General features: G+C 36.3%; 1 protein-coding gene across 2 annotated transcripts in view; it reads right to left on the bottom strand.

Moving 5' to 3' along the window:
- LOC585064 (ataxin-1) overlaps positions 1-25,737 on the bottom strand; it is a 33,288-nt gene extending 7,551 nt beyond the window's left edge. The window contains exons 1-4 of one of the 2 annotated variants that reach the window (XM_030975906.1): positions 25,624-25,737; positions 20,524-20,590; positions 13,376-14,705; positions 11,103-11,646 (exon numbers count right to left, since the gene is read on the bottom strand). In XM_030975906.1, the coding sequence (XP_030831766.1) occupies positions 11,103-11,646; positions 13,376-14,533 (1,702 nt within the window). In that variant the 5' untranslated portion in view covers positions 14,534-14,705; positions 20,524-20,590; positions 25,624-25,737. The remainder of the gene's footprint in view (positions 1-11,102; positions 11,647-13,375; positions 14,706-20,523; positions 20,591-25,623) is intronic. The other variant, XM_784905.5, reaches the window with a different exon arrangement.
- Between the last annotated feature and the right edge of the window lie 757 nt (positions 25,738-26,494).

Raw genomic sequence — 26,494 nt, 5'->3', positions numbered from 1 at the left:
TAAAGCTTTGAGGGAGTTACCTCTTACAAGATACCCATTGACTACAATTGGTCAAATATTAACTACAATGGCAGATTCATTCAACAGCCAAATAAATCAAGTGTCCATGGAAGTTACCATTAAAGGTAATACAAAGTTTTGGTATGGGGTCATGATTTTTGTTCAAATGAACATATTGGAAGCATATGCGATCCTAATTTTATCAAAATCTACCGGGAGCACCGGTAAATTTTGATATTTCATTTTTCTCGAAAGCAGAAGTGTTTTAGGGGCTAAATTTTCTGGTGCTTATAATACATCCACAGGGATATTCAATTATTTGAAAATTGTAAAGAATAATTATCCACCAAATTTTCAAAATTTCCCAAAACTTTGTATTACCTTTAATGGTAAAGTATTATCAATGGTTTTTTGTTTTTTGCAACGGGGCCCTGGATTAAATGACTAACCAATATCACCACTTACAAAAATTATGAAAAAATGAAAAGAAAAATACCATGTAGCATGTGAAAAGATTACACATAGAGTCATATTCATCTTGTATCCATATGATCGTATCACACTGAATTTACAATATATGCGTATTTTATTTCCGGGTACATTGATATGCAGTGAGATGGTATCATCTGCCAAAAGCACTTAAATTGAGATTTTCAACAATGAAAAAGAGAGGAAAATGTCTAACTATGACTATTTCATGCCCGTCCATTTTGATTGTAAATCACTAATGTCTGTTTTTTAGAATACAAAGTATGTAGATTCACTGACATTTCTACAAGTACCTTAATATACATGTACATGGTCAGTACCTGAATTTAGATTGTTGGCTACGTAGTACTAGTAGGCCTGCAATCAATGTATTGCTAATGTACATTACCAAATAAATGGAGAGAGAGAGAGAGAGAGAGAGAAAGAAAAAAGAAAGAAAAAGAGAGACATAGAGAGAGAGAGAGAGAGATAGAGAGAGACAGAGACAGAGACAGAGACAAATACAGAATCAGAGAGAGATAGAAATGCAAAAAAATGCAAAGAGGATTATTTTTCGGAGTACAATACATGTATGTCATGATGACAAATAATGAAACAGAAAAGGTCACTTTTGCTTCATTCAAACTACATTAGGGGATGAACAAATTGGCTTCAAACCCTTTCTCATCTAATCAAGACAAATACTAACATTAATACAGAATAAGCAGCCCTCACATGAAGACTGACTTCGAGAAAGAAAGAGTAAAAGAGAGAGAGACAGAGAGACAGAGAGAGACAGAGAAAGAGAGAAAGAGAGATAGATAGATAGAGGGGGTGGGGGAGGGTGAGGGGCCAATTAATTCATCAATGTCAAAATATTGTCTAAACTTGAAATGTGTTAATTGAACGGTAAACACTTACATATCTGAGGTGAATTCTACTCTGTGAACACACGCTAAACATCATTACTGTAAATTGTATTTCTTTTGTACCTGACAACCACGAAACCTACAGCTCTAAGTCCTAAATGAGAGACTTTGTAACTGAGGATCACTGCTTTAATTTTTAATGGGCACTCGTGCATGGTATTGAACCCGGATCTTCCTGGTTACAGAATCACAGGGTTATTATGCCTCCTTTATGAGACTAAAGCATTTTAAAAAACCTCTTTACATGTTGACAATAATGGCTCATTGCTTGAATAAATTGGAAAAGATACAGAGTACTTGTAAGGCCCTTATAACTCAATATTGATATTTCGCCCGCATTTGAGATAAAAAATCTGAAAATAATTCATTATTTTGAAAAATTCCATAAAAAAATTGTTTGTTAAATATAAAAAATTATGAATATATTAACATCAAGAGATCTTGCAAATATTAAATAGTGAAATAGTTGAAATAGTGCCTTATTATGAGCTGAGAAAATGTGACGGGAAACTCGCAATTCAGTTTCTTTGGCCTAATCTCAATAAAAAACATCTTTGGAATATTCAACATTTATCTCTACACTACGGTACTCCTATGAAGTGAAACACTGAACAAAACCAACCAACCGCAGCATCCTGCTGCGTGGGAATTAACCAAAAGTATCGGACTGACCTCGTCATTCTTAACAATTCAATTCAATTCAATTCAATTCTGGTTTATTGTAAATAAAAACATACTGAATAAAAAGTCCAGAGACTCATACACTTCATTTTACAAATTATAAATACATACAAGAATAAAAGAAATCAATATTTTTAGTAATCTTTATATTAATTACTGATTCTAATGAACTAAACACAACTAATATCAAATAATCGTGAAATAATACATGATGTAATTATGCGGTTATCACATTTAAATAGTAAAATATAGTGTCACCATTTTCTAAATGTCATATTCAATTTTGTCATACACTTTCAAATTAATAAGTAATCTTTTTTACTAGTTAACATTTCTTTTAGAAAAATATTTCTATATAGATGATTATCCAATCAAACACGATATTTCATAATTTTTCTTTACAGTATTCATACCAAGAGACACATGAAACAAACAAAACCGCAGCCTCCTGCTGCGTGGGAATTAACCAACAGTTTCGGACTGACCTCGTGATTCTGAACGATCAAAACACGATACCATTCACAACATCCTTTTTCTTTGAAATAAGAAAGAAAGAAAAAGTCCCGCTCACTCATAAAAAATTGTTGGCACGACTATTCTTTCAATTAAAGTACTACACCCTGTAGTTACTAATTATGTTGAACAATACTTTTATACAGTGGTATTACACAAAGCAATCATGGTTTCTGTCTTTGGGAGGTCCTAGGATGTTTAAGTAACCTTGGACATCTTTCAATTAAAAACTTTAAGCAGAGGTGTCATGGTCTAGTGGATAGGTTGCCAGACTTTTAATCACATGGTTCACAGTTCAAGTCTGGCTGCTGCACTAATACCTTTTGGGGAGATATTAATCTACATTTGACACTCTCAACCCAGGTGTAGTAATTGGTTACCCCTTACCCGGTCTAAGAAATTCCTTGAAACTTGAGCACCTTATCATGGTAGCTTGGCTAATGTCAGGGTAATAATATGACTGCAAAGTCAGAACAGTATCAATACTGATCAGGCTATACCCTGGGTAAACAAGACATATTATAACTATAATTATTATTGCTATAAAAGTATCTGAACCTTACATAAATCTATTGTAACATTTATGAAAAACATAAAAGATTATTGCAATGTAAAATGATTCATATAGCATGTTAAATGTGTAATTTACCTCTTTGATTTTGTATGTTTTCCTAGAAACAAATGCCGTGATTAAACTTAATCATAAACTTCTTTGCACACAATTCATTTGGGGAAAAAGTATTTGCCACTGTAAAGTTCAATGGATTTTGTGTCATGGCAATAAACTTACGGTATATAACTACCCGGTAGTACTTTTGAATCCCTGCATGTCTATTTCCAATCCCTTTCTAATTGCCTCAGTAACTTCTATCTCACATCTCCCCCTCTCCCTCCCTCTCTCTCCCTCTCCCTCTCTCTCTCTCTCTCTGTCTCTCTTCTCCTCTCTCTCTCTTCTCTTTATCTCTCTCTTTTTTCCCCTCTCTCTCTCTCTCTCTTTAATTGCCTTTATTGGGCCGTATTCAATTCAGTTTGTGGATTAAGCTTGTATTTTACTTGGCTCAGAAATATGTCTTTTAAACTAGTATTTAGATCACATCCGAGCAAGCCTACTTTAAGGTTAAATACTTAGTGATAAGCATTGTGACGTCACATTGTCAATCTAAAATAATGAGCAATTAATGTGCCGCAATAAGTAAAATTGTGAACGGCTCCATGATGAAGGCGTATGAAAACTGTGTCTGCCAATCAAGGCCTAAAAAAAAAGGTTCAAGTCTGTTAGGGAGATGTCTTAAACTCAGGGTGAAAAAACTTAGCCAGAAGCTTTTACTGAATACCAAAGTTGGTTAATTATTTTACCCAAGCCAAAAACTGAGTAAAATACAAATAGCGGTATTTCTGACATGAGTATTTAAATGAATACCGGCCCGAGCATACACCTTTCATATTAATCCCATTGAGCCCTTAAAAAAAGGTTCAAGTCTGTTTATAATAGGGAGATGTCTTAAACTTAGGTTAAAAAAACTAAGCCAGAAGCTTTAACTGAATACCAAAGTTGGTTAAGTATTTCACCTACCATAAGCCAAAAACTGGGTAAAATACAAAAAGCGTTATTTCTGACATGAGTATTTACCGAGCGTATATACCTTTCATATTAATCACATTGAGCCCCCCCCCCCTCTCCCCCACCCCCCTCATTCCAGATCCCAGCACATCTTTAACATGTTCAATACTAAAGGTCAATTCAATATCATCCCATCATTCTATTTTGATCAAAACATACAAGTACAAGCTAGCAACTGGAGAGCTTTTCCGGTACCAGTAGAATTGGCTGAAAGGAGTAAACTTAGCCTGCCTCTCATACAAATCCTAAGGTCTCGGTATCACAGTAGTGTGCAATAAGGCAATGGTCTGTTATTTTTGTAACAGGCAATATCCATTAAAAGCTTGTAGTCTACTACAAAAATAAACCTGACACTGGGTTTAGGTTTGTGTTCGAATCAGGGTTTAACAAAAGAAGTTAGTCTATGGTCTAAGTTTTCTTTTCGTTAAACATGATTTAAGGCCCCGGACAGGGTTTACCTAAATAGCACTATACAAACATGGGTTCCACAAGTAAAAAGTTGAAATTTTCAAACTGACATGTACTGCTGTTTCTTTTGCACAGTATACAATTTATCCATAGATGTTCAAATAATTTCTGCTGAATATTCAAAAATTTGCAAAAAGTAATTTCATGCAAACTAGAAATGCTGTTATCCTATAAATCAATGTATTAAATATACTGGAAAGGATGTGATAATTTGTTTTAAAATCTGATAGCTAACATGTACATGTACAACGGTACAATGCTCAAGACACAAAAAGACACCTTTTTGGACTTCAATTCATGCTTCTTTCCTCCAACGTTTCTGTGAACGCAAGTCCACTTAGGATATGACATGGATCCAACCAAAGAAACTTTATGCATCTCTTGGGTAACAGGCAATTCCTGTCATCTTTACTTGACGCTGACAAAAACTCATTAACAGGAGGGCTTTACGAAGAATCAGCATTTTCGAGGCACGAATCTGTCCACTGGCATTTCAGAGATAACTTTATCAATGTTTATACACCACAAACTGACCTGGGAAATTTATCCTTGTTTCTTTATTGCGACGGTCACGTAAAAGTCCTTGGAGTGTTCAAAGTAGGATTCTCTCAATCCCTTATAAACTCTAATGCATCGGAAACAATATTGAAAAGGATTTGGGCAGCATAGAGTCTGCTGGAATAATAAAATAGGCAATTGGTTTGGGATCTCGCTATCAAACAAGACTTCACTTAAAGTTAGGAATAATAACTAGAATGACATATCCGGGATACCCCATCATTTTTATTGCTCTAATAAAACACCAAAGCTACTGTCTTTCAGAAGTTTATTCATTGGGTAATTACATCATCATCCCCATTCAAAATCTTCAATCAGCAAAATTTAGAATTTCAAGATTTGCTGGCAAATCCCCCAAATCGACGACTGTTTTTTCCTTGTTGGAAAATTGTCAGCAGAATTTGGTTTGTCAACTGCCTAGTGCCTAGACAATCTCAGGTAGTGGTGAATTACCTTGTTAAGCGTTTTCATCTACAAAACATCTTAACCAGTTGAGTACCAAGTCTGAGATAAGGAAGAATAAAATCATTAATCTGAATAATAAAAATAATTTTCATTAATGATAACATCAATAATAATAATAATAATAATAATAATAATAATAATAATAATAATAACTATAACATAATACTACTACTACTACTACTACTACTACTAACAATAATGATGATACAAATAAAACAATAATGATAATAGTACCAGTAATATAATAAACAATTTAATAACGAATATGAATGCCTTGTATTGGAAATGTAAGAATCCACAATACACTATGTTTATATGACTGATTATGGTCGATATCCCACACCATAGCATACTGAGAGAGATAGTTGTGACGGGCACACAGAGCTCCAAATAATTCGCTCCCATAGAGCTTGTACAAGTATGTGGAGGGAACTTTGAACGTGTATGTCGGCTAAGAGTGTCACAATTATCTCTTTCAAGTCCTACACTAACCAAATCTTTAACTTCAACCTCATACCAAAATGTAGACCCGTAAACATTTTACCTAAGCCTAACCCTAATCCTAACACTAACCCTTACTCTAACATTAACTTAAGTCAATCACAACCTGAATGCTAACCCTCTATCTATGACGAAATAAAGCCTAAAGCAATATTTCGGAGCATCAGCAGTACAACACTCCTTTAAATGTGTATGAACTCTGCAGCACCTCATTCTACAATTAAAAGGATTTGTTGGTGCTGATTCTGCTAAAATATTCATAAGTAACTGGCATGGGATTTCCCACTCCTGCAGCTTTCCACAAAATGTTATAAATTATTGAACTATTTCTGATAAATCTCCTTTACACACTTTCTCCTCGTACAATCTTCTTTCAAGATTCCATTCATCACGTGATGATTATAAGATTTGTTTTTCAAGAAACAGGGCGATTAATCTTAGTCATACATGTACTAGTAAGGCGATTGTGTTTGGACCTGAATAATTTAGTTATACTTCGTAAAAAACATTCAGAAGTTTCTCCATTTACAATCCTGTTAAATACTCTTCAGAAATATCTTTTTCTTTTTAAAGACATTAGAAGTCACTTTATCATAGGATATCATTATCTATTCCCATTGATACATGTATGAAAATACTTTTTTGCAAGTGCAACATTCAACATACTCATTCATGTACAATGTAGTTCTCCTCTGAGCTACAATGTAATACAGTCAAATTAAGGCTACCTGTCTATTAAAGGTACTATGTCCCATTTGCAGGCCAAAAACTGAAAAAGTTAAATTCCAACTGCATTTGAAAGATAACACTAATTAAGAACTTCCTTAAAAAGGTGGGGCTTGAAAATGTCTTCAAGTGGGAAAATAACGACTATTAGTTGTCAAATCGACTTTAGGGCTATAGAGCCCAAAAGTAATAGTCTTGATTTTCAGACAATTGTACCGAATGGTCATACGTTTTATGCTGCGCAAAGATTCAATCAGTTTAATCTTGGCCATCACAAGAAGTGGGTTATTGATGTAGACAAATGCTCATGTACCCTTTACAACTCTTTTCATGTATGTTATTACCAAAGAAGAAAAAAAGCCAGTCAGTCACTCAACAGTGTCTGACAGTGAAGTCTAGCAAGTAAACAGGTTTCCTTGCATAATTTGAATATGAGGACACTGCTAACATTTAAATTTCACAGATAGGACATACATGACATATTCATAATTCCTGCAAAGTTCTACAGAATTTGATGTTGGCTGCAAAAGGGACATAGTACCTTTAAATAGTGGTCACCTACATGTACATTGCCTCGATCTAGGAGGGAACATGTGGTGCAAAACCTGTCTAGAAAGGTCACCTGTGCATTGTGGCCATATCTTTGTGTTTCCTTTGGGTGGCCTTACTAGACAGGTTTGGTTTGTAGTACAGCAGAAGGCCATCAAACATAAAATTGCTCAAAATGGAAAATGTTGCATTATTATCATCAGGATGTACCGGTATATAACGATGGAATATGGCATACTGGTACTTGAACATATCAAATTTAAATTGTATACACATTGCCTTTATACTGTAAGCAATGAATAGTTGTAATGCATGTATAGTGTAAACCCTTCAATAACATTTATAAAATGTCTTTATTAAAATGAAATATCAAAATACCTTGACAAACATGATAAATGTATGCAATAGTAATGCAGGATACCATAGAATATCACATATACACTTAAAGTGTAAATATAATAAGAATGCAAAACTACATTCGTGTATTATACTGTCCACTGCTTCTTCAGCTACTAGATTTCGGTCACTGCAACACTGTTGCGTCTATTTTGAAACTATTACATCATCTCTTTCCGAGCAATGCGAGCTACGACAGATGACAGATTCATGGCTGTATGTTTAATGCTGAACCGTAACTAGATGATAGATGCAGGTACATTACAGCAGATGAGTCAGTCAGAATAAATGTAGAGGTGTCATAGCCGAGTGGTTTAAAGGCCAAGTCCACTCCAAAAATAACTTACTTATAATAGAAGCAGAAAAATCATACAAACCAATCAAAAAAGTTTGACCAAATCGGATAACTAATAAAAAAGATATGAATTTTTTATGACATGAAGAACTTGCTTTTCAAGTTGACGTTTTTCTGTTTCTATTGAAAGTGATTTTTTTCTGGAGTGGACTTGGCCTTTAAGCATGTGACTTGAAATGCAAAGGTCACTAATGTCCTTCGGCAAGGCATTAATCTACATTTGCCACTCCATACCCAAGAGAGAAATGGGGATCTGGTAGGACAACTTTTGTATCAGTAATTGCCATATATGCACTAAACGGTGACCTCACGGTAAGGAATACTCCCAGAGAGTGGAGATGGTGTACATTGTGCATGAATAAATCTGATGACCGGGGTAATAAGATCTGTAAACTGCTTAAAGATGGTATTTTGTATAAAAGCGCTATATAAATCCAGATTTTTAAAATCCCATCTGTTCTTCAAACTGTTGAGAGCCAGAAGTATGCTCAGTCTGTGTAAAAGTACCTGGTTAAAGGTTTAAAGACCTTTCTTGTGATACAATCTATTTCAGGTGGCAGCATCAACTGTCAGAATAAGATGATACTAATTTGGACCAAATGAAATAAAGCTCCAATGAGTATCTTGATCAATTGGTGAATGCTACAGCATACAGGGTAGTTTACCAAAGGTCAAAACAATTGACAGCCTATGAGACTAACAATTTGATCATGTGAAACTCCTTCTTTTCCAGAGAATTTACGAGACCTACACGAGAGCACAAGACTGAATTAAATTTGTGGTCTAAGAAGAACAGCTTCCAACTATCTTCGCTTTGTGTAATTTCAGTCCTGTGAACCTTACGTCAACTTGGATGTCTGTTGGTGACCGTCATGAATCATTGTTGATTGTGAGACATACGGAAGGATGATACAGGGAGAGCTTGATGAGCCACACAAGGAGATCACCATGACCAGGGCTTCATACTAACTTTTTTTCCTGGAGTCCAGATTGACATTTATACAGTCAAACCTGCTTTAGTGACCACCTGTCTACAAAGACCACCGGTCTATAAAGGCCACATTTGTTGTTTCCCTTCAAAATGGTTTCTCATTGAATCATGTACTATAGGAACCTGTCTACAAAGACCACCTGTCTACAAAGGCCACTTTTTATGTTTCCCTTGGGTGGTCTCTATAGACAGGTTTGACAGTACATGCATTGGCCCTTGTTGTAACTTTTGAAAAATTATGTTTGGGTGTATGAGGGAGGGGGGTGTGCACTAGACCACAAATCAATAACACTAACAAATGAATGTCCCATTACCCAGAGGGAAAACCCCTATATTCATGTCTCTTTATTTCTTATATGACTAACAATGTGAAAGGATCATGTGACCTGTTAGCTCACCTGTCACTGGAAAGGTGATAGTACTCAACAGGTTGTGATGTATGTAATCAGCATTATTCCTCACCTTCTTTCCATATAACAAATATTTTGTTTCCATTTAAACCTCAAGAAAGAGTTGTGATTTATTGTTTCACATTGCTATTGTAGGTATTAAATTGAATAACATATCCCCGATTCTACATCTAATGTACATGTAAATCAAGGCTTTATTTGATCTATTTATATTTTTCCCAGGTACACTACAAGCTTCCCATATCCTGATGACTAGCAATTAAATGACCCCCCCCCCCCCCCCTCTTACAAAAAATAAACCCTGGACAACTAATGTACATATACATAATATATTCCTTAGGAAAATTAAACCATGGACAATCATATCTATCCCCTCAACAGCCACACTGTACCTTACCTATAGATTAAAATGACAGTTATGAAATCATAAACACACGTACATGTATGTATCTTGAATCGTTAAAGAAAGAAGAAAAAAAAACACTTAATAGTGCATGTATGATTAAAGAGCACCAAACACACCATACTACAATGAAGCTACTAGGAATATGACAAACTACAAACATCATCAGGGATTGATTGCAATATCCCAGCACAATACATTAATTGCCCAATACGACCAGCTGTATTAGTCATTGACAGACAGTGCAACGGTCCCAAGATACATACCACAGGTATACTCAACAGGTCACATACAATATGTCCATGTACGTCACCAAGTGAGACATCACGGTTAGAACAGAACAATAACCCCCATGTAGGACATTTAATCTGGTGATTTAATGGGACATCCACGCAAGCAACAACGGCACCAGGCCAGCCACCGACCGAATATTGGCAGACTCCCAATAAACCTAGCTTCCCCTCCTGGGCTGCCCTCTGCCAAGTCATGTGGCAATGTGCAAGTATTGACTAGATGGAACTGGTCGCCGGCCAACAACTCTGAGCTGGCTGGCGAGTCAGGCAGCGCCGCTCCTGGGAATTTCGCAAGCCAACATGCAAGCCAAATTTTGTCAGATTTTGGCATGTGCATTTTGGGTCACGAGCTAAATGTATGTTAATTATGCTACTAGTACAAGGCTATCTTCAGTACATTCTTATCCATAATATCCAAAAACATGTCTTGCCTACATAACATTCACTGAATATCTTCTGACAGTAATATGAACATGTCATGGCACGTACCCTTGTACAAGAAACCGTCAAGCGACCCCAATAAACTTTAAAAAAAGTTAAGTTCTAATTTTAGGATAAGTGCCTATCATTCTAAGCTAATATAGGCCTCTAATTTGTTGTTATTATACAAAGGTATTGCACCTACCTAGTACATGTACAATGTAGATGTTTTAAAAACAAACTCACAAGTGCTTGAGTTTTATAGAAGACATAAATGGTTGATAAAGTTAGTATTAAAATGGAGATTGCAATAAGGTTAGCATTTAGAAAATATGATCTGAATTTTAAATCTCACCTGACATAGGTTGATCTCCATCTTGGTGTGGCCCTGCTACCATGCCGGGACTGTGGCTTGGACTCTGGAACCTGACCGATGGCGTCGGGCGCACCTGCGGGGTGAGGTGCCATGACTGTAGGCCTGCCACCGTGGCGGAGTATGTGGGTGAATGGTGCCTGGAGGAGGTTGCCGCCTGGTAGGGCACCGCCGTTGGCGCTGCGGCAATGGTGGAGGGCATACTGGTCAGCGGTGGAAGGCCACCGCTGCTACCAGGGAAGGTGAAGATGCTGCCTCCGCTGTTGGACGATGTGATGGGTAACGATGACATGGGGATGCCAGGGTTGGGCATCGGCTGCCCGTGTTTGGGGCCAATGTTTATTCCGACGGTTGGCGGTGGAAGCTCCACGCGGATGGTACCCTCTGTGGTAGCCACCATGGCCTGTCCCGGTACCGAGCCACAGTAGAAGGTGTTTGGAAGCAGAGCCAGCTGCACCTGCCGGGAAGAGTCCACGTCACCGCCTCCTAGAACTTGCTTGGGGGTTGAACAGTGAAGCATCACATCCTAGAATCAAACAAGTCGGTCAAAGCAATAAAACCGTTTTCTTTCACTGTCAATCATGCTAAAACATGTTATCACAAACAATGTCATGAAAAGAATAATCTATAGCCGTATGTAACTAAAAGCCAGAAAGGTACAGGCCTTAAATTAATCCAAGGCCACCAAGGCCATGGCCTTGGATGCCCCCTTTGATTGGTTTCAATGCCCCTCTCATTGGCCTTGGAGATTTTTTTGTGCCCTTTCCAATTCTTCCCATTAGTGCTGTAATATAGGAATGTGCCCTACAGAAAAGTGGCCTTGCCCTAAAAATGTTGAAATTTAAGGCCTGAAGGAATCTCCTTTTTCAACACCTTCACTGACAAACTGTGCACTTATTATACAATAGAGCATTACCCCCAAAGTACCACAACATACCGGTTCATGTAGAATATAAAGATGAGATAAATGTTCTTTTTTTTAATGTAAAACAAAAGTTGTGATATGTACATGTAAGTATGTCAATTCATTCACAAATAAACATGCTCATTCACAACATACTGTATCTTACAGCTTTTAACAGGTGTCAGAAAGAAAAAATAATATGACTGATGACAACAAAATTGCCCTACATCTGTAGAAAAAAGAAAAGAATAAACACAACTGTGATAATAAAACTGGACCCGGGTTGGTTTCCTGTTATGCAAAGTCAAGAATTTCAAAATAGAATAAAGTTTGAAAGACATTGAAAGGTCATAAGAAAGTAGATCATGCTGATATGACCTTAAAAAGTATAATCAAAGCAAAAAAAAATTGCACTTAAACAGCTGTCGTCTTCACTAACAAGATGCGGTTTAGTCAACGTACATGTATTGTAATCACGAACACAAAATAATCTTACAAGCATAAAAGTAAAATGGACACGATCATAATTTGGAGAGCATTATTAAAGAGGAAAGAAATAGATATGTCCTATTAAAATTGTCCATCATGTGAATCAATGCAGAACACGTACTCATAGTAATTTGTGCTTTACATGGCTTGGGCTGGTTATCGCATCTTTAGAATTACTCCCCATGTCGCAATGGGATGCGATATTGTTTACGACCTGCATTATAATGTACTTTCTAAAGCCTTCGGGGAGCATTCACCCCTGGTAGGTATGTTCAATAATATATAATTTCTTCCACTTCCACTGTGTGTACATGTTTCCTTCCAGGTTACACTCCAATGTTTATATTGTGCCTTGTACACAAACGTTGGTAGATACAGGTGTATTTTCAATTTGCCATTTATAGTATAAAGGGAGATTTATAAAACAGATGATGGGAATAATGAAAATCAAGTGCAAACGTAGAGGTACACACAAATGCACGATAATGCAAAATGAATTGTAAGAGAGTGAGAGAGAGAGAGAGAGAGAGATAGAAGAGAAGAGAAAGAGAGAGAGAGAGAGAGAGAGAGAGAGAGAGAAAGAGAGAGAGAGAGAGAGAGAGAGAGAGAGAGAGAGAGAGAGATAGAGAAAGGGAGAGAGAGAGAGGGGGAGGGGGAAGTAGGAGTATACGAAAAGTGTTTGAATAATTATCTGCAAAATGTTATGTTCAATGTGTTGCAACTTAAGGACTATAAACAAAATATTTAGAAGACGTTAACATATCAAAACATTACTAAAAATGTAATAAGATTGCAGCAATCAAAGCTATTAGCTAATACAAGATGAGTAGTTAAGGATGTTTTAAATGACAAATTTCCATACCTTTGATGATGAAATGTGCACTGACTTAGCTTGGAGAGATCCTGGGCTGGATCCTTTTGACTCGAGTCGTTCAACTGCTTCTGGCATGGCCACTCTGTATGCTACGGGGGAGACCTGTTGAAAGGGCGACACTCTGGCCTCAGGGATGCTGCGATGCACCTGACTGCCGGGAGACAACTGCTGCATCTCAGCCAATCGTCTGCTCTCGAGGATCTGTTGCTCTCGTACTTCGAGGTACCTTGAGGATGCAGAGTAGTGCTCCTCGGGGCTGGACCTACCCCGATCCTCACCAGGAGCTTCCGGGTGCTGCCCTGTAGGAGGAGGAACCAGGTGGCCACTGGGAAGGATGCCTGTCAAGACGTGTGGACCTACTGCAGCTGGCAGGTAGCTCCCCTCAGGGAACATGCCCTTGGAGGCCGGTATCACCCCGGCCATCAGGGGCGATAGAGGGTTGTACTGTGCAGGGATGTAGCCACCCTGGAAGTAGGAAGGTGCTGGAATGAGGTGTCCCTGGAGATGCTGCTGCGCCTGACTGCCCATACTAGCAAGCATCGCTGAATAAGACTCTATGCCATGGTAAGGTCTGGGATTGGCTGCGCTGCTATGCAAGCCCGCCGTGTACACGGCTGCAGCGGGAGACGTGAATGCGCTTGGATAGGGTGCAAAGACGGCCGAGGAAGTGGGATTGATGGCCACCAAAGGTGGGGCCGACTGACCAGGGTACTGGAGCAGAGGTAACGATCCTGGGTTCATGCCACTGCCCGTTACAGCAGGGGAGGCCGATGCAGGAGGGTAGGGCCGACCTCCATTCGATGCTGCCAGAGGGTTGTACAGTCCATATGGTGAGGCTGACTCTCCCGAGCTACTTGAGGGCGCCCTTGTCTCTTCTCTGTGTCTTTCTTGTGCCAACTCTCGCTGGCGTTGTTCATCCTGCATCACCGCCTCACTCGATTTTGGGATCTGTTTTACTACCGGTGGCGGTGACGGGGATTTCTTTATTGAGTTCTTTGAGAGAGTCTCGTCCCCGTCGGTGTCCGAGGTGTCCTCGATTGTGAATGGATGCGAGTTGTTAAAATCAGTTTGCTTGGAAGTGGTCGTTGGTTGAACGCTGTGATCTTTCTCATCTGATGTGCTTGGTTTTGCATTGTAACTACCCATTAGATGACAGCGACACGTTTAATTAAGCAACGCATCCATTCAAATCTGGCAACATCTTTGCTCCCATCTTCCTTTATAGCATTCACTATACTTTGAAAAGAACTTTCAAAGCACCAATATGTCTCCAAGAACACCTCCTAAACAACCCTTGTTCCATTTATATCACAGGAGTCTGCAAAAATAATTGAGATGAAAAACATGAGAAAGTTATTATAGTTTATAAAACAACTGTAATTAAAGATTGCGAACATGCGAGCCAATCCTTTTTCATTTTTATCACAGGAGAATTGCACCATCAAGAGAAAACTACTTGTAGATAATTACCATCGTTTTCTTTTCAGTTTGTACTACTAACAATCCAATCCAACATTGCATTTGTGGTGAACAAAAGAGATAATTAAGAGTACAGATATGAATTTGAATAAAGAAAAGGGTACAGAGTACAGTGTAAATAGGAAAGTAGACAGAAAGAGCGAGAAAGAGAGAGAGAGAAAAAAAAAGACAACTTAATGACAGTGTTTTTCTTTATATATTTTTGTATTAACCATGCCAAAAAAAAAGAGCTTCACTTGTAAAATAATAACCTTCATGTTTATTGGTAAATACTTGGTAAATATATGTTATGGGGAAATTAAAGTAATATAGAAATAAGGAAACCTGGGGCCCTTTCTTTCTACATGTATCAAATGAAATGGAACTTCGATCCAATAAATCTATTATTGGCACTTTCAACCCGATTTGAACCTGTAATCTCATGGTTTAATACTACTCTAACCATCAAGCCTTAATGTCTACTCTGCCACCTTCTGTTTATAATTGTACTAGAACATGCTACATGTAACATGTGTACTTGCATTGATATGTACATACTGAAGCATTCTTTAAAAACACACAGCATGACCCTTATTTCAACAAACTATCATTAATCTAAAAATATTAAAAAAACATAGCACATCATGTACAACTGAATCATCACTTAGACGTCTATGCAATTTCAATAATTATTCTTTCATGACATTCCAAAATCAAATTCACCACACACTTTATTAGTGCATGTAAAACTGAAAATTTGAATTTTGATCTACCGAGAGTGTGCAGTGTGTACTTTATCAATTTTATATCTGAGAATGCCTGATACATGTATATGTAAATGTACGTACATTGTTCATGTAAATGTCGTTAACAAACAAAACAAAATTACAGTTTCATGTGCATGGTCTGTATACTATCACTACATCAGACATTTAAAAAAGAACACTCTACTTACATTTGTATTTGAAAAACAACTCTCGACTCTCTTGTTTAAATTGATGGACTGTACACCGTACTGCATTACAAACTGTACTACAAAATTAACGTTTCGATCAAAACGGTAACAGATCCATCAACAAACATCTTCATTTAAATAAATCACAGACCCTGTTTAAGTAGATTCGCATCATGAAATACCCCCACACACAGACAGGAGAAAGAAGAAACATAATCAACATGTAATGGATGCACATCTGTGGCACTCTGCCAATCATAATTGCTGGCAATTCCATTTGCTATTCCTTCCCTCCATAGACTGCAGCCATAAATATGAGATAACACGGATCCCAGGTGGAAATATAATGGGCTCAAGATGATGACAACAGTTTTATTAAATGCTACTGTTGAACGTTGTTTATAAAGGGACATTGGATTTGTAACTCGTATTTACTAAAATATATTGCTGAAGTACTCAAGCTCTCCTTGTCGAGGTTAAATAAATCCATCCTGGACGGGTTTATAAATTACTAAAATTGATTAATATAAATTTTATTTGTATTTCAATGACCATTTTTTAATCCAACTTTGTCCCAGATTTAGTTTATGCAGTTACATGTTTATATTTACAAGATATCTACGAATACAATGCAAGGAAGACAACAATTCTACAGGAGAACCCATGTTCCAAGAGGAAAGCGACAAGTTCTTCCTACTGATTAATATGGATTAATCTGGATTTGTTTTGGCCTTTCATGTAGCTTTTAAGGCTATTCAAAACTATGTAGTCAAGGAAATACATTTATGTATGATAAAAGTCTGAAGGCTTGCATGCATGCACCAAAAACAAAACAAAAAACAAAACAAAACAAAACAATCAAACAAACAAATAAAGAATAATTACATCAAATCCATGACCTTGAACAAAATGACACTGCGTTCTAGGAAGTTTTACCACTTTAAATTAACCACAATTTGTAGCAAAGGTAGAAATTAGTATTTCTACAGAAATCTTGCTGTTATCCCAGTTTGAAACAAATCAGAAGCAATCTCATACATACAGTGTATGTACATATTTTGCCTCCAAAGGTACCATGTCTGGTTGTATATGGATAGAACACAAAAATGTCACAATATAAAAATTGTTTCTATGAATAAATGTGTTGAATGGTTAAAATAAGTTTACAGACACCAATGTCTCCCAAATAAATCTTGCAAGTAAAATTTCTTACAATAGGATAAAAAATAATATTATTGCTGAAAAAAAGATCGATGCTAAAACACAAATAATGTAAATATGTATGTACCCTTTAACATTCACATAAAAAAGAACAATATCGCAAAGTGAAATAAATTTAAAAATCTAACTTTTCTCTTTTTTTTTTAAATTCTGCATTATAAACGACAAAAATATAACGGATACTTTTCATCCACCTGTACCTTGCACGCTTACTGTCAGCTACCCTACTTGCACATCAATAAGAAAGGTGACTTGAGAGGAATAAGAGTAAATAATTAAAATCCAAAGCCTCAGCTGCATTCTTGTGAAAAGCAATACCCAATATGCAGACTTCAAGTCCCAGACAAGCAGTAAAAGGTCATCACAAGTCTATATTCCGTATCCCAAGTTGTCTGCTTTTTCCGTCTTCGTCGATGTCTCCGCGAAAGGTTTACCTACAAGTACATGTTCATGTATACTGTGCAATGTTGTGAGTGCTTTGGTCCGTTGTGATGTAACTGGTAAGGCGCTTTACAAGAAACCGTTATCATTATAATGTTCTTTTCAGTAATAACATCCACTCGTCAATCATGTTACTGTGGCATTATAAAAGGTGTACAGATATTCGTTTTCACCCGCCCAATCAGACAACCTGATAATAATATTAACTAATAATAACTGTTTCTTCTGAAGTGCTTTCGTAACCGACCTGAGCGCTTACAGTATTATTACCCCGGTCACTGAATTCTATTAAAATTCTGAATTTTATAGTGCTGCACACTCTCCACTCCCTTGGGAGCATTATTATGGATTATACAGTCAAACCCGCTTTAGTGACCACCTGTATACAAAGACCACCTGTCTACAAAGACCAAATTTTTTGTTTCCTTTGAAAATGTTTTTTCATTGAAATATGTACTAAAGGAACCTGTACATGTACATAAAGACCACCTGCCTATGAATTGCACTGCCCTTCAATCGTGCCGATGATCATAAATTTATGTACACACAGCAGTCCCTTTGTTTTAGGCATGCCAGCCGAAGAAATGAATTTACATCCTGGCCCAGGAGGTAAATTATTTTGTGTAGAATTCCATTTCTCCATTCCGTATTTGTATGTTTTAAATGTTTTTATGAAGAGTGTTGAATAAACCTTGAATTGAATTGAATTTAAAGAAGAGCATAGAATTATAAATGCAAGTAAATTTATCAACCACATGCAGTGAGGCGTAGTGGGATTGTCGTCTGGCTCTCATGACTTTCTTCATGCACGTGGGTTCGAGTCCTGCACGAGCAGACAAAACAAACAAAACATGATTGTCGCAGCATTGTGTAAGCGCGTCCCTCCATTCTGTTCTAGATGCAGGCTCGGGTTCAAGGAAAACACTTTGTTTATCAAACAAAATGTTAACCAGTGTGTAGGATAGTAACACCTTGGGCATGTTAATATGCTACGCTTCTGACACAATACACAACTGGTAATCTCCCTAAAGATCTTTGTGATGGGCTGCAAAGCCCTTCGAAGATTAACAGAAGGAGAAAAAGAACATCAAATACTGCAAATCCAATTTAATTTAAGTAAACTTTACAAAACTTTCAGCTACAACTGCATCTCTAGCAAGAGGACAAGTTGGTTAGCATACCCTGACCTATTTTTAGATTAATATGTTGCAATGTGAGACCCTCCTTAGACAAACGTGCTATTTTTGTCCATGTTATCTGTAATTATGTTCTTTCAACTTTCATCATGCAATGGTCTAGTGAATTGATTATCTTCTGTGTCTTTTTCTTCCCTTTTTTCACTTTTTTACAATTTCACATCAAGCCTGCACTTCCACGTACATGTACTAGTTTGTTTATCAATAAACTGAAGGGAAAAAAAAGGGAAAAAAAAACCTCCCAACCCAAAAAGGGGGAATACGTTGTTGATCTGTAGGCTAGATACATGTATTTTTGTTACATGTATAAAACATGTATACATGACCTGAAGGGCATTTGAGTGATGTCTAAAACAGACTGCTCATAAATTTTGCATGATAGTCGCTCCAAGCTCCCAAGATAAAAATGTAATTCATGCAATTTAAATGTATCAAGTTTCATAAAATGTACACCAAGTGAAAATTGGGACAAATACTAACTGATGTATGAAGGGAAAGAGAATTAGGAAGTAGCCATCTTTATTTTTTCTTCTTATATTTCATTTTTATTTGTAATTTTGTCTTTGTGGAAAAAGTTAAAATGGAACACCACAATCCAATAAAATAAACATAAATTGGACATCTTGAATCATTTACCTTTTTTTTTTTTTTTTTTTTAATGGTAAACATCTGTTTAGTTCATTTAGATTTTTTTTATATAATTGTTTTTGTGCCTCCATAAATTTGATACAAGTGCCAAAAGCAAAGTAGTTGTAGTTCTGGTACAATAACTGCCAGAAAGGAGCTGAAGAAATATGCCAGGTTACTGTGTGAAAGTATAATTAACGCAATTCTGGCTTCTAACAGACGATACGTGGCTCATTAACGAAAATCACCAATATGACTGCCAGAGCTAAAGATGGAGTACTTTGTTTGGATACTACTATATTATGTACCTTTAATTTGAAGCTCCGCGGAAGGTGGTACATAGGCCTACTTAAGAGAAAATCCCAAATGAGTAAAGGCTTTACAAATTACCTTACCACATGCCTTGAATGAATCATCAATCAATACAATATATTGTAAGAAAAAACACCAGGGGTGCCTTTAGTGCATGCCCAGAATAATATCCTTATAAAATAGTTGAGAAACAGGCAATATTTATTATAAAAAAGAAAGAAAAAAAAGAATTGAATAATTGAAGAAGGCTAGTCATGTTTTGTTCAAGATTTTTCTCCATTACTTACGTTTGACAAGCATCTCTAAAGAGCTTCTCTAAAACATGACAACAATGATTTGTCTCCATTACATTATGGAAACAATCATAAAATGAATAATTCCATCCGTTTGTCAAGAGAGAGCATACATTGATAATTCAAAAACACAGAAAGCGAGGAGGAGAGAAAATATTGAATATCAGACTTGTACAAAACTTTAATAACAATGGAAAAATCTGTCTAATCCTCTTCAACCAAACAACCATTACTTTCTTTTTATTTTCTTCATTCTTTACTTTTTGTTTGTCTTTTCAACAATCTCATTTTTTCCATCTTTTTCATATTCTTCTCCTTCTCTTCCACTCAATTTAAAAAGAAACTTATTTACACCTTTTCTTCTTCTAATTTCTTTTCTTCATTCCCTCCTCCTTGTTGTTGTTTATCTTCTAAACCCTTTTTCGTTCTTACCCTCCTCTTTTGTTTTCATTTTCCTCCTCCTCCTCCTCCTCCTCCTCCTCCTCCTCCTCCTCCTCCTCCTCCTCCTCCTCCTCTGTCTTCCTCCTCTTTCCTCTTTCCTTTTTCTTCTCCTTCTTCCTCCTCCTTCCTTTCTTGTCTCTCAATCTTCATTTCTTCTATCTCTCTTTCTTTGACCTTTTACGAGTGCATTACCTTTAATGTTCTTCCTTCAACCCACATCAACATTCATGATCCAAAGATCCTTCCAGGCCAGGATATCCTTTTGTAATAATAGAGTGAAGAGCAAATCATGGATGGTTCATAGTTACACAGTGCCCTTTTCTAGCAATTTAAGCAACTTGATGTATGTAACAGAAATTTATGCTAAAAATATATGTAGAAACACCTGTCTATTAAAACTGCCTGATACATGTAAAAGCAGCGGTCTTTATATACAGGTTATCCATGACTTTAGTACAGGTTTTAATGTGAAACACTTTTGTTTGACCTTATAAGCTTATATACAGTGTACAGGTGGTTGATATGAAAGTAGATTAGTTCATGAACATAACTGTAGGACTACATTAACCCATACCTTGCAATCAAACTGGCTCTTTATAACAAAGTGCACGCCTTAAACCAAATATCCTCCTTTCAACAAATAATAATGTAATATTTTGTTTGCCCAAATGTTTCAGGGTAATTAGAATCTGTAGCAGCTTTCTGAGCACATTTTAATAATAATACTGGAACCTACATGTACATGTATACATTGTATGTATGTCATCACAGTACAATTTTTTTTCCTTCAAATGTACATAAAGCATAATTGCATACAGTACAACGGTGATTGATTTTCCAATTGTTCCATAGAAATAGATTGATGATATTGGTAATGATAATGGCTCACATTGTTTAAATTTTTTTTTTTTTTTTTAAATCGAAATTGAAAACGAAAGATCTTTGATTATGTTGTACTCTGAGTCATCATAAACTGAAGGCCAACATGCTATACATACAGATGTACAATTAATTTTAAAAGCAATCGACCTCATACAATGTGTGTGGCATTTACTTTGAACATTATGACCTTCTTGTAATGTCAGTTGCCACTTTATAAACTTTCAATTTATAATCTCAAATTTTGCACTACACGTACATGTTCTCCATAGCCTCATACGAAACTGCTCAAACTAGAGATTTGTTTTTAATAGAAATATTAGTAAAGAATTGAATGTGAGAAAAAAAACATATAATCATTATATTATCATTATTCAAATATGTTTCTTTAGTTCTTCTCACTTTTCCTTCCTTTTCCTTTCTTCTAGTGCTTAGAATCATTGTATTGAGCGCTTTATAAATGTAATGTATTATTATTATTATTTCATGAAAGTTATAACCTAAAGGCCTCAAATAATGCATGTACATGTATAAAATCATTTTTCAAATACTTACAGCTGGGGCAGTATTAATGCAAGTTGGGATCACTTTTGAAGATGGGGAAAATCTAGATTTTTGTAGATGGCTTGTCTTAAATATGATGTGAAGCTCAAAATATCAGAATTCTTGTGACACTTCTAACAAATAGAACTCTATGACCAAGTGAGACACTGGTACATGTACATTTTTGTACAGCAATTTCATCTTTTAAATGTTTGTTACATGTATAAAGGTACATGTATGGATTTCCATATTTTGAAGATTGCTACCAGTATATCGCTTAGGCTGTCTTGAATGGTATTCTGATATCCTTATTAACCTCTACTTTTCATTCCTAGGCAAATATCGAGATAGCATGAAAACTGAAAAGCAGGATTATGTTCCAATCTGCTATTTACACTTAGGGCCATTAAAATTATAACTAATTACTATTATAAATAATAATTTATGTTGAAATCATTTACTTAAAGTTCCCTAATGCGTGCAAAGTACATATAATGGTACATGAAATCATCTGTTTGGAGCCAGGCGCGCATTAACTCTCTCAAACACTCTTCTGGTTTGCTACAAGTATTTGTTTTGTCTGTTTTGAGACCCCCATTGTGAATTAGCACTGGATTTTTAGTGAATTCTTTATGCCTAAAAGATCATAAAAGATTTGTCCGTCCTCAAGCATGTCATCATTTTCATTATTATTAAGTACTGGCGTCACCTGTGCCTGAGAGGCTAAAAGCGAACTGAATCACTGATCACCCTTGGGTCTCTCCTCCCGGTATAACTGATTGGGGGTGTACAGGTGGACCACTACATCAGGGTTTGCCCCTACTGAGCCTACTCTTATACAAATAGAGCAGTGGGTTCTTGACGTACAAAGGTAGTGAATCTCCTCTATACGGGGCCTCCATTTAATGCCCTATCCAAGGGATGGAATGTTTTCTACTTAAAGATAAACTTGAGTTCTGGTAAAAAAAGAAAATGAATTCTCACAGAATCTAACGAAACTTACACTGAATGTTCAAGATTACAAATAAATGTCATGTGCCTAACAATTTTGGAAGAAAATGTATACTGGCTGAGTAATGAGCATAGAAAGATAAGGAAATCAGGGTAGTACTAGCCCCGACACCATGTGTGTTGTCCCATATACATCTTTCTGTGTAAGTGATTGTTACTTTACCAAAAGACTGTCAAATTTATGATGATTTTGATGACTCCAGAACCTTGCATTACTCACCATTACTTACATGCTATATGATCAACTTTTCTGATCCATTCCACACCTTTTCTTTCACAATGCAATCGCATTACCAGAACTCAAGTTTATCTTTAACATAGCCTGCATCTATGAAACAAGGGAGGGGCACGTTAACACACAATGCAGGATTCAGTCATCCGCCTGTGTTGGATTCGAACCCACAATCTTTGGTACGACAGGCAGATGCTATAACGACTAAGCCAACTTGCCTCCTCATTTGATTATAGAAAATCAAAGGCTTGCATTATAATACAGTGGATACTTGTCTACACATTAGAAAAATAGCAATGTACAGGTGTGTATTATGAATAGCGTGTTATCATGTTGTCTCTTTCAAATAATTCAAATTTGGGTTTGGTCTATAATTTTAAACACTAGATGATTTCAGGTAGCAATTTGCCTAAATTCCCCATATTTGTGCAGCAAGGCTAAAAATAACCCTCTTTTTGCAGGGAGGGGTTCGGATATATCTTATCTAAATGCGGTGTATTTCTGATTATGGAAATGAGACTTTTACAACAATAGAGGGGCATTTCTTTTTTCTCTATTTTCCTTGCTTGCTTCACTCGCTTGCAAAAGTCAGAAAAAACAAGTGACCTGAAAATGATCATATTCAGGTATCGAGGTGCCCAAATAGTTTTGTATTCAACACGATTGCAAAGAATTTTGTAAACTCAACCTAAGACCATCTCAATAGCTCCGTCCACACCCATCCAAGTGTGCAAACATTACGATGAAACATTACCGGTATACATGTATAGTCCAAGCACGGTGTCTATGGGTATACAAAAGGCTACTAATAAAATTGCCCTTACGGTATATTGATTTCTAAAAATCTTAAAATGCGATCATTGTTATACAGTCATGCATTCAAGCCTTTTCAGGGCAGGGAGGAGTCGAATATATTTTTGTCTTATCTGGTGTACACTAATAACGTGTCTTGTTTGCTTACTCGCTTCCCTCGCTTGCAGAATTTACAAACAGGATGGTTGCCGTTTGGGCAAGAGGCATTAACTCCCATTGCAAAAACGAGCATGTACACCCCCTGTACACCTGAGTTTACATAAATGTAACTTGACGAGTGCCAGAGAAAGATCTGCAAAACAAATCTCCTGTGATGAATTCGGGATAGGATCAAAGGGGTGACACAAAAATGTTCATATTTTCATACCCTTACCCGGTTTTGTAATTTTGTTTAAGTTGAATTGTCCCTATTTAGATTTCTTGAGAATGTGACATTTTAAAGCTTATATATCTAAAGTTTTAAAACAACGGCCCTAATTAACCAATCCACCTATCATTCTTGAGTTACGAAAAACACAAACATCAAATTTGCAACGGGAATGAATAACGTAGTTATTAATATTAAAATATTACAAGAAATAAATATTATAAGTGTGGACAGAGCATAAAAATACCCTGCCTACAGTATCTCTTGTGATACAAGAAGCAGAAGATAAAACGATATTTACTAAATTTCTTTCCAGTTTCCTTAAATTTTGCTATGTTACATTCTTCCTCAAGCTACAATGAATGCCTCTGATATGGCTACATGTACATATAAATTAACGATATGTACGGAAAACCTTAAATTAAATCAAGCACAGATGCAGCGACTGCATGTATGTTTTTTCTGCAGTATTAACTATTATCAAGACATGTATTATCTTTTAAAACTTGAAGTAATCAGTCCCCTGGCCCTGATTTGAAGTTTGCAACATATACCTGATTTACATTTACCACTGCCACACACTTGCAATTCATTCATCTGGTGTGTTTTAATTTTCTACATACCAATTTATTTTAATACACATTATTAGAAGTTCCATGTCTAGATAATGGTGTTACCTTGATCCATGTCATACATTGTCCTTATTGTTCTGTAGCAATACAGGAAACATGGAGGTTATTTGCATTGCATGCATTGGCAGGTTGAACTATTCAATTGTGACACCACGGCATTGCTTCAATACTTTTCTAATACTATAGAATAGTTACTAGACTACATGTAGGTCTAGGTCAAAGAATTTTAATTAGGCTAAGTACATTGAAAAGTAAAGTTATACTATTAAATGACATGCAACATGTCTGAAATAGATATAGAAAAAACTTTCCACTCAATACTACATAGATCTAGCATTGTAATTGTAAACAAGACCAACACATTTTAGAATCACGACGATCGACATTTCTCACTTGTCTCGGCGCCAATTTTCATGATTTTGAACAAGCGAAGTTGACAATAGATACCACATTAACATGATCCATACAAGTCTGTACAAAACCACACTTATGCCGATGAATACTACAACTTGCATGTGTAATACTATTACTGTGTAGGATCTAGTGACAAATGAATAAAGGGACCTTGCTCCCTTTTCTCTACTTCCCTGCACACAGCCCATTGAATATCGCTGCATTCATCCACAGTCCGTCCGTAGTAAAAACCATACCACAATCATTCATTGACTACACACAAAACGTATTGCAGGCGAGTAAAAAACGTAAATCGACCTTGGGATGTTACACGATTTCTCTGCACAGGGAAAAATCTAAGCCCCTATCTGCAAATAAAACTAATATCATGCACCTTTGATTAATACTTGTCCCATACTCACTCATTTCCAGTGTTGTCAAGACAGAATTTCCGCTAGTTTTATGGCCTGATCTAAGGGCTTCATTTCTGTCAGATGTCGTTCGCCGAGTTTCCCAGACTTCACAGATGACATGCCCTGAGAATGACCTCTAGTAATCCCTGGAGTAATTTGCATATTCATCACGATACGGCAGCGAGCCAGGACATACTACCGTAGCGTTGAAGAGGAAATTAAAATGGAAACTCCATTCCCACATGCCCTAGAACATTTTCTTGCCAATACAACAAAGACTATTCTAGAAACCGAAACGGTAGGTCTTCGAATGTTACACTTTGCAAGAATTTTTTTGTTTTGTTTCCTAAACCAGGTAATGAAATACCGATACTCAAAATATGCATGTAATGGGAAAAGGACAATGTTCCGGAGGGGAAATGATTCTCAAGAAAATACAATGGTAGGCCACAAATATTTGTTTTCATTTTTTTGTGTGAATGGGTGATATTATTCTGTATTTCTACTGCTTTCGATATGTTTTGATTGATGGGTATTTTTTTACTCTAGGGGTATGTAAGGCATACAAAAGTATATTATATGAACAAACAAACATTATTGTTATTCAACATACAGCGAGACCTAATTATAAATTTGATTTGAATCGATAGCTAGCGTTGGAAAACAAACTTCCTTAAAAATGTTCAACTGCAATAAGCTCTAACTACATAATTTTCTTTTGCCTTTTCCAAAATAAACGCGATTTTGCTTGAGCTAATTTCAATGTCCTAAATACATAAATACTTAATACATATAGGGATATAAATCGAATGAAAGATCCGAATAGGTTTGTCATTCATTTTAATAAATAATGAACAATTACGGATTATGCAAACTGGAA

This window comes from Strongylocentrotus purpuratus, unplaced genomic scaffold (assembly GCF_000002235.5).
Source record: "Strongylocentrotus purpuratus isolate Spur 01 unplaced genomic scaffold, Spur_5.0 spur5_scaffold_8, whole genome shotgun sequence".
Taxonomy (NCBI): domain Eukaryota; kingdom Metazoa; phylum Echinodermata; class Echinoidea; order Camarodonta; family Strongylocentrotidae; genus Strongylocentrotus; species Strongylocentrotus purpuratus.
The sequence above is the reverse complement of the archived record's forward strand: the minus strand, read 5'-3'. Positions and strand labels throughout refer to the sequence as shown.